General features: G+C 36.2%; 1 protein-coding gene across 1 annotated transcript in view; it reads right to left on the reverse strand.

The window, feature by feature from the left end:
• Positions 1-232: 232 nt before the first annotated feature.
• SIM1 (SIM bHLH transcription factor 1) overlaps positions 233-15,545 on the reverse strand; it is a 75,565-nt gene continuing 60,252 nt past the window's right edge. Inside the window, exons 11-12 of the mRNA XM_033234692.1 lie at positions 3,822-4,224; positions 233-1,469 (exon numbers count right to left, since the gene is read on the reverse strand). Coding sequence (XP_033090583.1) covers positions 739-1,469; positions 3,822-4,224 — 1,134 coding nt within the window. The 3' untranslated portion in view covers positions 233-738. The remainder of the gene's footprint in view (positions 1,470-3,821; positions 4,225-15,545) is intronic.

Below are 15,545 nucleotides of genomic sequence, written 5' to 3' on the forward strand. Positions count from 1 at the left end.
CCCAGCACTTTGGGAGGCCGAGACGGGCGGATCACGAGGTCAGGAGATCGAGACCATCCTGGTTAACATGGTGAAACCCCGTCTCTACTAAAAAATACAAAAAACTAGCCGGGCGAGGTGGCGGGTGCCTGTAGTCCCAGTTACATGGGAGGCTGAGGCAGGAGAATGGCGTAAACCCAGGAGGCAGAGCTTGCAGTGAGCTGAGATCTGGCCACTGCACTCCAGTCTGGGCGACAGAGTGAGACTCCATCTCAAAAGAAAAAAAAAAAAAAAGAAGTTTAGTGTGATAGAGTCCAAGAAAATTACCCATTTTTTATGTATTTACATTACATAGCCTATATTTCCATATGTAAAATGTACACCGCAGTTTGTAAGTAATAGTTTGTGTGTATGAGGATCACTGGATAGTCACAATGCAATGTTGTCATTCATCAGTCCTCTCACGTGGTATATATGCACACTTGATCTACATGAATATTTTTCTATTCAAAATTTATCTATTCTGGTTCCCATAAAATTAGAGGGGAAATTTGTGTATTCAATTTAGCTCCATTTTCTATGTATAACCCTGAATGCTAGTGCTATGTTTTCTTTGATTTTATAGGAACACATATCAAATACCCAGTAACTTAAGTTACCCTCTCTGACAATCTGTGGCATAGTAAATGCTGGTAATGGGGTATTAAACTATAAATACGTTTCAGAGATCCTTAAAGAACAAAATATTTCAGCAAAACATCAGCTTCCATTGGTTATTATAACAGATGTTCCCTTGTGTCCTTGTGCTGGGTCTGGTTGCATCCTTAGATGGGAAGTTACATCAAAGTGTGAGCCATTACAGCCCAAGGAATAGTTTCTAATGGTTTCGCTGTCATATAAGTGCTCCAGGGCATATCCAGTTAGTGTGTAAGCATGCTTATCAAAATACTGCCGGTGAGAGCCAAAGCAATTTGGAGAGACAGTAGGGTGGTCTCCTGCTGTCTGATGAGGAGATATATCTGAATGCAGATAGTCTTTAGCTAGGATCAAACTGGATTTTGAAATGCGATCTGAATTGGGACTACTTATCCGTGATAGTGCGGTGGGACTGTTGTCATAGTCATTTTCATGGGGGCTCAACATTTTTCCCTCTCTCTGTTGGATGTGGTCACATGGTGAAGTGTTGGCAAGAGCAGAGCTGTGGCAGACTTCACCTGTTGGTGGGGGCTGTTGGTAGTTTGCAAAACAGAGGGAGTGTTTTTTCCCAGCCCCATTAATGGAAGCCAGTTGGTCTGAGGGGGCTTTCCTTAGTTGTAATCTGTTCTCTTCTTCTTTAATCATTTGCTGGGTGGCTCTTATAAGAGTTTCAATTTTGCTGGGTTCATGTGGGCTACTTTGATACTGCTCAGTACGATATCGGTCACCTGATTCACTGGCCGACCCAGGGTCTGGAGAACTGACCACACTATCTTCATCCCAATGACCTCGCCCTAGAAATTAGAAAAAGTCCAAAGTAAGTGATCTCAGAATTCACCCTCAAAAATAAATATATTTCATTTTTCTATTGAAATAAACTTTATATCTTTCATTTTTAATATATGCGCCAATATTTGAAACAGGCACAGGCTCACATGATAGAGTGTCAACTCTCTGTACTGGATTCATATGAAATCAGTGAACTTTAAATGCAGACCAAGTTTATAACAAGTTTCTTAGAAGATAAACCTTGTTCATTGTGAATTACAATTAGCAAAATGGTAAAATGTGTTTATACTTCCCTATGGATATATGTTATTAGACCTGTCTGAGTGGAAATAAGAGGAGGATGCATAGAATTTGGTTTACGTTATTCACTAGAGCACTGTCACATTAAATTGATGCTTGGAAAATGTTTTCAATTGGATTTGAGGGAAATAATTATATAGGCTGAACTATTCTCTCACTTCCAAATAAATAACCTAAAATGTTAATATTGCTAAATATATCTTAAGTAGAGTTAAAATAAAGCTCTAATATATCTTAAGTACAGTTACAATAAAGCTCTAATATTCATTTTTAGAGTATTTGAAAGTTAAAAATATACATCTATTCACACAGATATATATGTAAGCATGGATGGATATAAATGAAGATTATAGATATAGATACAATCTTGCCCAAATAAAAACATAAATATCATCTTATCAAATTTGGTGGTAAACATCTCAGCTTCACAGGTAATCATCTAGTAACTCAGGTACCTTAGATTGTTTTTGAAGTAAGGTAAAGAATAAGGCTGGGCATGGTGGCTCACATCTGTAATCCCAACACTTTGGGAGGCCCAGGTGGGTGGATTACCTGAGGTCAGGAATTCAATACCAGCCTGGCCAACATGGTGAAACCCCATGTCTACTAAAAAATACAAAAACTAGCCAGCCATGGTGACAGGCACCTGTAATCCCAGCTACTAGGGAGGTTGAGACAGGAGAATTGCTTGAACCCAGGAGGCAGAGGTTGCAGTGAGCCGAGATCGCACCACTGCACTCCAGCCTGGGCAACAAGAGCAAAACTCTGTCTCGAAAAAAATTTTTTTCTAAACAATAAGGAAAGAAATAAAATATGGAGGAGTAGTGCATCCAAAGTATATTCCATAAACCAAATTATTCTCAAAACAGTCTGAAGTCAATATAAAAAGAGAGAAGAGAAACAAGTAGGAATATATGAAAGCTGTAAATTGCTTAATGCAGCAGAGAAAGCCTGGATCACACTGTTCATTGCTTTCCTTTTCTCTTTTCTTCTTGTTTTATTTCTAATATTTTCTTCCAGACCCTGTAGGTTAAGCCAGGATTTTCACTTAACTCTGTTCTTTGGCAAGTAATTGCCCTTTCCTCTGGGTTTCCATTACCAGTCAACCAAACTAGGGATACTCAAAGTAAAATCAGGAAAAGAGAAAGCAAGAATAGAAACAGATTAAAATTACTCAGCTTCTGAGTGGTATTTGACAGGAAGGTTTATTAATGGAAAGAATATTGCCTAGCACATTTCTCATTCTAAAGACAAATGTAGTAGTATTGGGGCCTTCAGATCAATCCTAATGTCACTGGCTTTTAATGAAATAGGGAGGATTCCAAAGACGGGTCTGGTCCCAACCTTGGAATGGACGGAATGAACTCTCCTTAACCAGTTTACTTTTGAAATGAACAAAGGGAAGCATTAGCAACAATCAAGGCTTTAGCTATGGTGCCCATTTCAATGTGTTTATAAAGCCGTATAATTATCCCAAGGTGAAAATTGCAGTGCATTCTACATATTGCTTCATCCTTTACTCACAGGATCATCATTGTGGGTTGTCATAATGATGGGGAAAGAAGGGGAAGTTACTGGCATTTAATGCCCAGAAAGGTTAAACATCTGTGATATGTGTGACTGTCCATAAAACAAAGACTGGCCGTCTCCAACACATCAATAGTGCCCTCATTCAGAAACACTGCTATGACCAAATGAGCCTACAGACTGTTCAAGTCCACATTTGAAGCACACAAATACAAGAGAAAATAATGCACAAGGAACGTAAATGCATACACACTACAAATTCAATAGACATATTCAATAGTAAACTACATAATTTCAATACTTTCTGATGTTTAAAATAGGAATCGTTTTTATTCACTTGTCAAAATTAAATGTATTTGGCAAATACTAGCAAAATTCATAACAGAGTGAACTTTTAAAAAAAATCTCATGGGTTCTGATTTGTAAATCAAAGAAGAGAACTATTTGGTCATTCGCTCTAGTGTCACAATATGATGAACCTGCCCAGGGCCTAAAGCTTGGAGTTCGGGAACCCTTTCACCTGCTCTTACCATGGATCCTGTGGACTGAAGCGATGTGAGGCATGCTGTTTTCATAGGCTTCTCTGCTTTCTGGGGAGGCCTTGGTCAGGGGCAAGGCTGCGCGAGAGCCCCACCAGGGCTCCCTCCCGGCCTGCGGCGTTCCCAGGAAGTACCTGCCTGCCTCACACCGGCCTCCTTCACAGGCCTGGGTATGGAAATGCCTCTCTTCCACCAGCCTGGAATGGTCAAGCGCAAAGCCATAGCAGAGAGAGCTGCGGTCCGAGAACTGTCTGTAGGCGCACGATGCGTCGTGCTGGGAGCCCGGCCTGTCGGCGGGGTCCAGAAGCTGCGGAGAGGCCGCGTCGGTCAAGGGACTTCCGCCCCACTGGCTGTCATGATCAGATTCTGATCTTTCCGTGTGAAATCCCGAATACTGAAACCGAGTAGGGGAGAAAAGTTCATTTCAAAAATCGATCAATCAGTAAACGAAAACAAACAAACAAAAAACAGCTTTTATTTACTCTACAAGCACCCTTAAGGTCTAATTGTCCTGAGGTCGTCAAAATAACCGTTGCTTTGGCATCATGGCTTGGTGCAGGTTTGCACACCTAACTGGGAATTACTTAATTCATTATGATGCTTCCAAAGAAAATCCTTTTGGCTGCTGAAAGCAGGAGATAAAAATAATAATGACAACCATCGACTGAAGTACTAGGCCCTGAATGAAGTGCCTCATATGAACTATCCACGTAGCTCCTATAGGAAACCCTTAATGGCGCTATTAGTATCCCCAGTTTATGGATAGAGAAGCTAAGGCTCAGAGAGAGAAAGTGATTTGCCCAAAGCCACAGTGTTAGCAGGTTACAGAACGAAGATTATTGAAACCCAGGTTCTTCATCTACCTTGACAGTATTGTCAAAGAGAGATTCCAGGTAAGTTCCATATTTTATTTCTATTTGCTTTCTACGTTTTTTTTTTTTGTTTGTTTGTTTTTTTGTTTGTTTGTCTTTTTTTGACAGGGTCTGGATCTGTCCCCGACTGGAGTGCAGTGGTGTGATCATGGCTCACTGCAGCCTCCATCTTCTGGGCTCAAGCAACCCTCCCAACTCAGTCTCCTGAGTAGGTGGGATCACAGGTGTGCAAACATGCACAGTTAATTTTTAAATTTTTGGTAGAGACAGGGTCTCACTTTGTTGTCCAAGGTGGTCTTGAACTCTGGAGCTCAAGCAATTCTCCCACCTCAGCCTCCCAAAGGGCTGAGATTACAGATATGAGCCACAACACCCAGCCTACATTTTTTCTTAATTAAAACAAACAGACAAAAACCTAAGGTTTAAGGCACCAATGTCCTGAAACTTAATCTTCATACTTGACTGTTAACTTTCTGAAGGCCCTGCTGGGTAGATGGCAGAATAGTTAATAAGTGCTTACCTAATTCAATTGCAATGTAACTCTTAAGAAGTCTTGTCCCATACAAGAGCTGGGCCTATTCACTAGCATTTGTCTCTTGTTTAGAAGATGAAACTTGAAATATGCATAGGGTCACCAGAAAATAACAAGCCACAGGCATTGCTGTGCCTCGTTGGAATTAAATGGCTTATCTACTTCCAGACTATTTGATCAGATTTTGAAAGAAAATATAAATTGTTTGGTAGATCTCCCTCAGAAGTGTGCTCAGTTTGAAGACCCTCATGAGCCACTAAAATCAGTAATATAATAAAAATTTTTACCAGTTTTGGGTTGCCTAATGCCAAACAATTCTAGGTACTGTAAAGAGATTACCTACTATGATAATGATGGATGCCATTTATTGAGAGCTTACTATGTGTCTGGCAATATGCTAATCATTCCATATACATTTCATCATTTAATCCTCACAACCACCTGAACATAATATAGCTCCATTTAATAGAGGAAGAAAGGACATTACTACAAGTTTTAATAAGATGCTACAGCCACTTCACAGTTTATCTGGTCTCAAAGCCTGCACTTAAAACCATGATTTTACATTTCAGATAAAACACTGTTAAGGAAGAAAGGAGAGAAAAAATGATCCAATGTTAGGGAGATTTGCAAAGAAGGAGCAGGAACTGTTTCATAGTCCCAGGAACCAAAATACAAGTCCATTTTAGACTTTTATCTCTTATCCCAGAATAAACAGGGGTGGGCATGTGCGGTGTTGTGGAGGGAAGAAGAAAAATTCCTAGTCTCCACTGCTGTTCCTTTGTCACCCATGATGAGAACTTCACAGGACAAAACAAACCTTCCCCTTACCAGTAGGCCCACCCTGTGGGAATAAGAATCCTGGCTCTTCCCATTTCAGTACAAAGAGGCATCTCAGCCGAGGGCTCTTGGGGATAGAGAGATGAACTACACAGGTTCCTCTGGGGAACCTCCAAAGTATGACAATATAGCATGCTCAGAACAGAGTCCTGTGCAAATTCCGGGTCGAAATTTTTCCTTTGCCATTTCTAATTATTACTTTAATTATTTTCCACGTGCACATGTGGGTTATCACTATATTCCATCAAGAAAAAAAATTAGAAAATCCACCTTCTCTCCCTGCAGGGTTGTAGGATAGGAGACATCAAGGCATCCTGGGACTCGGATCCTGTATCATGCCTTCCACATGCCATCATCCTCTTCTCCCAGTGAACCCAGACTCTCTTTTCACAAGATACCACCTTCACTTTCACCAAAGCAGGGTTGGCGCTTCCTCACCTTACTGAGTGGGGATCCAAGTGCTATACATGTACATGTGTTCCTTGAGAGTACCATCCATGTGCTTGCCTCAGAGAAACTCAGACCATCAGTGTTATTCGAAGCTAGGAGTTGTCCAGATTCTGCTTGTTTTTATAAAAGTATAAACCAGGTCTATTTCTGAGGTACTCCAGTCAAGACTTTTGAGCCCTGTTAAGAGGGGGAAAAGCTTTCCCTGAGTGTGTATGGGAAAGTGCTATTGTTGCAACAGAGAAGAACATTCTGTCCTTCAATCAAATGAAAATTCAACAAGAGATAACCTGGGCATACAGGAGGTATACATTTCAAGAGTACCCAAAGAAGAATTTGAAGGATAAGCCTCTTGTCAATAGGCAGGAAACTACAACAACACCAAATGCATTGCCCTGAGATATTCAAGGAGGCAGAAGTTGGGTGGTTCAGTTAGTCCAAGACCTCACACTGCTTAGGAGATACAGAGGAAAAAACCTCACAGTAAACTTTTGTTTTCAAGACCTATAAATTTACACCAGTGGGCACCATCAAAACTCTGAGCCACGTTCATCGCTTTAAAATGAACTGCACTTGATGTAAACTCTGTTGAGGACACTACAGCCGCATTACTTGATCCAAAATATTTCAGGTATTCATTATATATTTGAGAAAAGAGAGAAGGCAGAAAGAGAGGAAGGCAGCCAGCCAATATATGTAGTGTGTGTGGTGCAATGAATGAATACTGCATAAAAATGCAGTAGTGGGTTAGATTAGACTTTATCTAACTTGTCTTTCAGCTCTACTACTCTTTACAATATAGTAACTATTTGGTATCCTTTCTAGTGTTGAAATGTTTGAGTCTTGTGCCTGCCCCTACATCTCAGTTATTGGAAGAAAATAATTATTGAGAACAATGATCCAAGTCTACAAATTTTTATTGTCATAATTATAAAAAGAAGTTATTGTGTAAATTATAATTTTACTATAATGCCTATTTTTCCTCCAAGTATCCCGTTATGACACAATTTCATTAGGAATTACATGCTGCTTTTTGGTCAATAAATTATTACATTCTAGAGGCTTCTGAGTTTGAAGAATAATGGCAACCACTGTAATCTGGATCTGTCCACACATTCTGCCCTCAAAACCTATAAAGTCATTAAGAAGCACAAATTAAGTCACACATTACCCATACTATCAGCATTACTTGGAGGTAGAAAATGTGACAAACTTCAAATATGCTCAACTGATTTTTGACAATTCAGTGAAGGAAACATAAACTTCTCAGCAAATGGTGCTAGAGTAATTGGACATTCATAGGCAAAAATCAAATAAATCTCAACCTAAGTGTCACAGCTTATATAAAAAATAACTTAAAAGGTTCACAGACTTAAATGTAAAACATAAAATTATAAAACTTTTAGAAAATAACATAAAAGAAAATCTTCAAGGTCTAGGACTAGATAAGGAGTTTTTAGACTTGACAACAAAAACAGAATCCATAAAAGAAAAAAAAAGATAAATTAAACTAGATCAAAATTAAAAATATTTGCTCCAAAAAAGACCCCATTAAGAGGATGAAAAGACAAGCTATAGGAAGGGATAAAGCATTTACCGACTACATATGTAACAAAGGACTAGCCTCTAGAATATATACCGAACTCCCAAAACTCAACAAGAACAACAAAAAACTGTGAAAGATATGAAGTGGCACTTCACTGGGCAGGATATACAGATGGCAAATAATCATATGAAAAGATGTTCAACATCATTGGTGACTAGGAAGATGCAAATTAAAACCACAATGAAATATCACAATATACCTATCAGGTTGGCTAAAATAAAAAATAATGACAACACCAATTGCTGGCAAAGATGTAGGAAAACTGGATCACTCATTCAATGCTGATGGGAATATAAAATGGTGTACTTACTCTAGAAAATAGTTTGGCAGCTTCTTAAAAACAAAATGTGCAATTACCACATGTAATCCTGGACATTTATCCCAGAGGAATAAAAACTATATTCATATAAAACCTGCACACAAATATTTATAGCAATTACCTCTCTGCACTTCCAAGTCCACTTTGTTTCCTTTCTTTTTCAATGTGGCAAAATACACATAACATAAAATTTACTATCATCCATTTTTAAGTATACAGTTCAGTGTCATTAAGTACATTCATGGTGCCATGCAACCATCACCACCATTCATTTCCAGAACTCTTCATTTTACAAAACTGAACTCTGTACCCATTAAACAATAACTCCCCATTCCCTCTTCCCTTCGGTTTCTAACAACCACCATTCTAACTTCTGTTTCTATTACTTTGACTATTCCAGGTACCTCACATAAGGAAATTTGTAGAGTATTTGTCTCTTTGTGACTGGTTTATTTCGCTTAGCATTATGTTCTCAAGGTTCTTCCATGTTGAAACAGGTGTCAAAATTTCCATCCTTTTTAAAACTGGAGAGTGTTCTATTGTATATACCACAATTTGCTTATCCATTCACCCATTGATGACATTTGGGTTGCTTCTACCTTTCGGCTATGAAGCTACTATGAACATGGATGTACAAATATATCTTTGAGACTCTGTTTTTAATCCTTTAGGGTATATAACCAGAAATGGGATTGCTGCATCATATGATAATTCTATTTTGAATTCTTTGAGGACCTGCCATGCTGTTTTTCATAGAAGCTGCACCATTTTACATTCCCATCAATAGTACAACGGGTTCCAATTTATCTACATCCTCACCAACACTTGTTATTGTGTGTGTGTGTGTGTGTGTGTGTGTAGTAGGAGTAGTGGTAGCCATCCTAATGTGTGTGAGATGGTGTCTCATTGCAGTTTTGATTTGCATTTCTCTAATGATTAGCAATGTTGAACATCATTCCACATGCATGTTGGTCATTTGTAAATCTTTGGAGAAATGTCTATTCAAGTCCTTTTCCCATTTTTTAATTGAGTTGCTTTTGTTGTTATTGAGTTGTTATAGCTTTATTTTTAATAACCAAAAACAACAATAAAAAAATGAACTATTGATACATGCACCAATGTGGATGAATCTCCAGTGAATTATGCTGAGTGAAAAAAGTCAATTCCAAAACACTGTATGATTCCATTCCTACAACATTCTTGTAATGACAAAATTACAGATATGAAGAACAGATTAGTGCTTGCTGAGGCTAATGACAAAAGCAGGAGCCGGAGAGAGGTAGATGTGGTCGTAAAAAGGCAACATGAGGAATCCTTGTGGTAGTGAAATTGTTCTATATGATGATAGTAACAATGCAATATCCTGGTTGTGATACTGTACTACAGCTTTGCAAGGTGTTACCACTGGGGAAACCAGATAATGAGTAAATGGGCACTTTCTGTGATACCTGCATTTTAATTTAGAAATATATCAAAATTACAATTTGATTAAAACAGAAAAACAGACAAATCAAGAAAACACATTAAATATAGCATAATGCATACAGTAAATATTAAATAATATGACAGCATTGAATCAAACATATCAAACCCATCAATAAATGTGAATTGGCTTAAATCACCAATTTTAAAAAAGAATTTTCTGATAATTTATAGAGCAAACCCAATTCTATACTGAACATGTGACATACCTGAAACACAGTTTCAAAAGGCTAAAAATAAAGGAAAAGGCAAACATAAACAAAGCAAATGTAGACAATAAGAAACCAAGAGTTTGGATTGTAAAACCAAGCAAAGTAGAATTTAGCCTTAAAAAAAAAGCATTAAATAAAACAAACAAAACAAAAGACATTTTATGTTGCTAAAAGCCAGAATTCACAATGAAGATAGAAATGTTATGAATATTTATGCATCAAATAACATTGCAATGCCATCTATATGAAGCAAAAGCTATAGGAGATCCAAAGGAGATATAGAAACACTGACAAATAAAAGACTAACATACCACTCTCAGTAACAGAGCAAAGTGAATTTTAAAAATAATAAAGACTACAGAAGACTTAAAAAAAACAAAAACCAATCAGTTAAATTGTATGGCTATGTATCACTTCAAATACTGATAATAAAGAAGAAACTTTCTTGATGTAGATGCCCAATCATCAAAATCAAGCAAATATTAGGTCACAAAGAAAACTTCAGCAAATTTCATGGAATAGAAATATAAACAACACTCTCTGATCACAATGCATAAAAATGGAAATTAAAAACAAAATTAAAAAAAAACCCTTCGACCCGAAAAAAAAAAAAAACTTTTAAATAACCTTTGGGGAAAATAGGTAACCACAAATTATGTAAATTAAATACAGAATTCTGGAGGTAAAAACTACATATCCAGACCTATGGGATCCACGTTTTGAATAGCTTTACATAGGAATGATAGGGACATGTCAAAACGACACAGGAGCCAGCTTGAAGGAAATCCCTCGGCCAAATACAGAAAAACTTAAGCAAAAGTAAATGACAGTAATTAATAAATTGTAACCCACTAAATAAACTCATGGGTCCAAACTGATAAACAAATTAGCTAATAAATAGGGAAACATAAACGAATCTTCCTTACAGGAGAGTGCCAACTGATAAATATGGAGGGAGTAGTTGAGTTAGAAAATAAACATTTTGCAATCACCTCAGTAAAGATTTATTTGGGCACAGATGATCATGGATGATAAATCTCGGGGAAGAACTGTTGAGAAATAGGCTATTTTTATGGTCTTAAAGGGTTACTCCACAGATTGCTTTTTAATTAGAAAGGCAAAAAAAGTTATACAGTAAAGAAACCAAACGATACTTTCACCAGGTGATCAAAATTAACATCACCAGCCAACTCAGAGCAGATGGACATTATGTGCCTCTGGATGTGACAGACACTCTGAAGACACAACCTTACTAATGAAGTATTCCAGTGGATACTGTATAACCAGAATCTAACCATGAAGAAGCAGCACACAAACTCAAATTGAAGAACATTCTGTAAAATAACTGGGCTGTGTTCTTCAAAAATACCAATAACATGAAAGAAAATCCAGGCTAAAGAACTATTCAGATTAAAGGAGATGAAAGAGGCATGAAAATTAAATGTAATATAGATTCCAGGACTGAGTCTTCTACTAGAGAGGAAATAACAAATGCTATTGGGGACATTACTGGAGAAATCTTACATCTTACACCTGTAAGATTAGATAAAAATCATCTTATGAATGTTAAATACTCTGATATTGATAATTGTGCTGTGGTTGTATAAGAGACTATTCTTGTCCTTAGGAAATACACATCGATGTATTAAGGTTTAGGTAGAGGCATGATATATGTAACCTACTCTAAAATGGTTCAAAAAAATAAATAATAATGAGGGCAGAGGGAAGGGAAAGAGAAAAAAATGATAAGGCAAATGTGGCAAAATGCTAAGCACTGGTGAACCTAGTGTACAATTATACTATTCTTGCAACTTTTCTTAAAGTATGTAATCATTTTAAAATAAATATTTGAACATCAGAAAAATCCCATATAGTAAACTTATATCTTATTTTTATAGAATCATTTCGGACAAAGCCTTTTTTTAAACAACATTTTTCTGAAGAAATGGAAACTTGTTTTAATAAAGCTATAATTTAATTATTTAAATACCTTTGTTTTTATTTCTGACTATTAATATTTTGCATATGAAAATATAAAATTATCAACCAGGAATTTCAGTACAAATAAACCTTGGATTCAGATATGGGTACATCCTGATCTACTGCCATTTGATATGACTTGTGCAAAGGATCACTTTTCTTGGGCCTTGGTTTTCCCATTTGTAGAATAGGAACAGACTACCTTATAGGATTGCAGTAAGAATCAAATAAATAATACATATAACAGCACTAAAAAATGCAAATGGTACAGATATGCATGTGTCATGTAAAGGTTGTTGATTAATCACTTTCACTTAGGTAAACAGAAATGGTTACCATCTTGTAAAAATTATTTTCTGCCATAGACTGTATTGTCTAGAAAAACCATGTTTTCAGTACCATCTTATAGGCAGGTAAAAGATAAGATATATATGTTAAAGTGTTAAAAAGAAATCAGTATTCCCAACTGCAGAAAGAAATCAGGCCACTAGCCAGTCATCTAAATACTGGGGCCTCTTCTTCCAAATACTGCAGTTTTTAAAGCTGGAAGGTAGTTTGGTACCAACAGTTTTTATCATTTATACTTTGATTAAGAGCCTAAAGATGTGTCTTGAGAGTGGAGAGGAGGGAGAATCGTGGTCAGTTAGGTTTAATGCAAGCCTGTGGATGGTTCTCCTAGCCTTTCTTGGTATTGACACTATTTTTAAGTAAAACAGTCACACTTTATGAGTTAGAGAGTATTTGCTCTTCTTCTTTTGAAAAGGTAACAATGTTTTCTCCTATATTTGAAGCTGAGAAACTGAATGATTCCTTTATTTTCATTAGATTATGCCAATCAAGTAAGAAAGTTCAGTGAAAATCTAGCTTTAATTTTGCTGAAACCTCTTTCTTCTTAGAAAATTTTTTGTTGTTCTGAATAGTATGCACCTTAATTTACCTCAATTTCATATTTAAGTTTTAATTTTCAAAACAAGCATTCATTTTGCAAATTAAAATATGAGTCAGATGATGGATGCTCTTGTTCTCATGAAACATGCAACCAAATGCCATCCACCAAAGGTGGACTGAGGCTGGCAAGCAAAGAGCTCAAATGACTGCCAAAACTGGATTTCAGATGACATCCACAGTCCCCCAGCTCTCCTCTGGAATTCAGCTTATAACAGAATCCTTCCTTCTAGAAGAGTTAAAGGCCTGAGCCATCCCTCAGGGCTTAATATGCACCCAATGGTATCTATTTACAAAAATTCATTCTAACATTCATTCTAATATTTATTGAGCGACTGCTATTTGCAAGGCAGCATGCCAGGTGATAGGAGAAATACAACCCCACCTTCAAGGTGTTCACATTAAGAGGGATATAAACAATGAACAGAACATAACTTTAATACAATTTAAAAAAGGCAAAGACCTGAATAGAGAGGAAAACAAAATAGTTCAGGAGTTCAAAGAAGGAAAACATTACTGTTTCCTTTAGTAAATGGGTTATTTAGGAAAAAGGAAAAGAATTGTGACTTATTAAGTAGGAACTTACTATATTATTTTCTTATGCTAACTAATACCCATCACAATAGTTACCATTATAAAACACTTGCTATGCAATAGTCACTATGCAGATTCCATAGACATTGTTTTATTAAATGCTAACAACATCTTAAAAGTATTATTAATCCCTTTACAGACATAACAAATAAGGTCCAAAAAATTTTTTTGGCCCAAAGTTGCAGAATTACGAAGTTTAAGAGGGGACATGTAATTCCAGAACTCTTACTCTTTTCACTGTCCCATACTTTGATATACTGTACATAGATAATAAAGACAACAGTGTCCTATCCTCAATGCAGTAATAGATTTCAGGTTCTCAAGCATCTTTTTACAAAGGGGACTTTCTCCAGCCTCTACACACCTTAATCCCCACACACCCTTACGTATGTCCTCTAATCACTCAAACAGTCTCCTACCACAAGTACACCCATAGATATTCTTCTTTTAATTATGGTCATAAGATTCATTCCTGCTTCAACAGCATGTTCCAGACAAGTGCTCTGCATTCATCTGGATGTGACAGCAACCACCCAGCCCAGGAAAAATGCCAGATGTTCCAACAATAGATGTCACAGTTATCTATTTTTATTCTGGCAGCTCATTGAGGTTTTTATCATTTATAGCTGTAAAATATATAAAGAGACCCTCTTCTGGTAAAGTTCTGTTTTTCATGAAAAACTTTCACTCTATCAGGCATGAGCAGCTTTCCTCTTGATTTGTGTCTGAACCATGAGAAAAAAAAAAAATCACAGATGCAGACTGCATTGTACTAAGAACATATGCATGCTTTTAAATCACTTTTATCTTTTTTTCTTTTACTAATGTAACCCTGAAACATAAAATATGCTCTTTTTTTCATTCACTGTTATGAGAAGAACAGATGGTGAAAGGGTTAGATTAAAGTAATACAGCATGTCCATTAAAATAACCCCACTTCTCAGGATGCTTCCCTCAAACAGGAGTCCTGTTTACTATAAAGAATGGCTTTGACTTACACACATTGGAAATTGCCAGGAGTTTTCTCAAGGATAAACACAGGAGTAAGAGAAAAACTAATATCAGAATCAAATGTATTTTTAAATGACAATAATGCAACTTATTTTGCTAATCTGAGAGGCTGATGGAAACCATGTGCCTGTGATAATGTAACTGAACAGCAGTCAAATAATAAAGTTTATTTCTAACTGGAAAAATTTTAGTACCTAGAAAACACAACTAAATAAAACTGCAACGAGAATATCAAGTGGAAATTATTTGCCACATTCCTGCACTCCTACAAATAATAGAAATGTTTGCTGCCATTTCATTTCTAATTTATTACCTTATTAATAAACAGCAAGAATAAATCTAATCTAATATTTTTAATAAAAACTAAGTATAATTTGATTTCTAGACAAGTCTCACAAATTTTTAGCATTGGAAAAGAACCCTCCTGAGATATGTTTGTGAAATTTAATTCAATTACATATAGTTCCTAAAGAATCAAGCTTTAAAAAAACTTCAAGAAAAGTTGGAGAATATATTCTAAAATAAAAATTATATCAATCTTGAGTCACATTCCAGAGTTGAAAATAATTTGGCTAGAGGAACTGAGCAGTAAATATACCCATTTATACTATAAATAATTAGATGGTAAATACTGAATCAAAATTCAGTTAATAGAAGTTTTAAATATTTTGGCCATTTCTTCCTTCATTTTAAAGAATAGTATGAATTATCAGCTTCCCAAAATCAATTTTAAAGTATTTATTCACAAGATTTTCCCCCATTATGTTATAATTTGATTCATTTATAGTTTAATCTATTATTTATTGTGACTTTTTTACCTTTTATCCACATTTTAGTCATATTTAGCTCTAAAGAAATATTCTGGCAAGAAAGCT

This window comes from Trachypithecus francoisi, unplaced genomic scaffold (assembly GCF_009764315.1).
Source record: "Trachypithecus francoisi isolate TF-2019V2 unplaced genomic scaffold, Tfra_2.0 Lachesis_group15, whole genome shotgun sequence".
Classification (NCBI taxonomy): Eukaryota; Metazoa; Chordata; class Mammalia; order Primates; family Cercopithecidae; genus Trachypithecus; species Trachypithecus francoisi.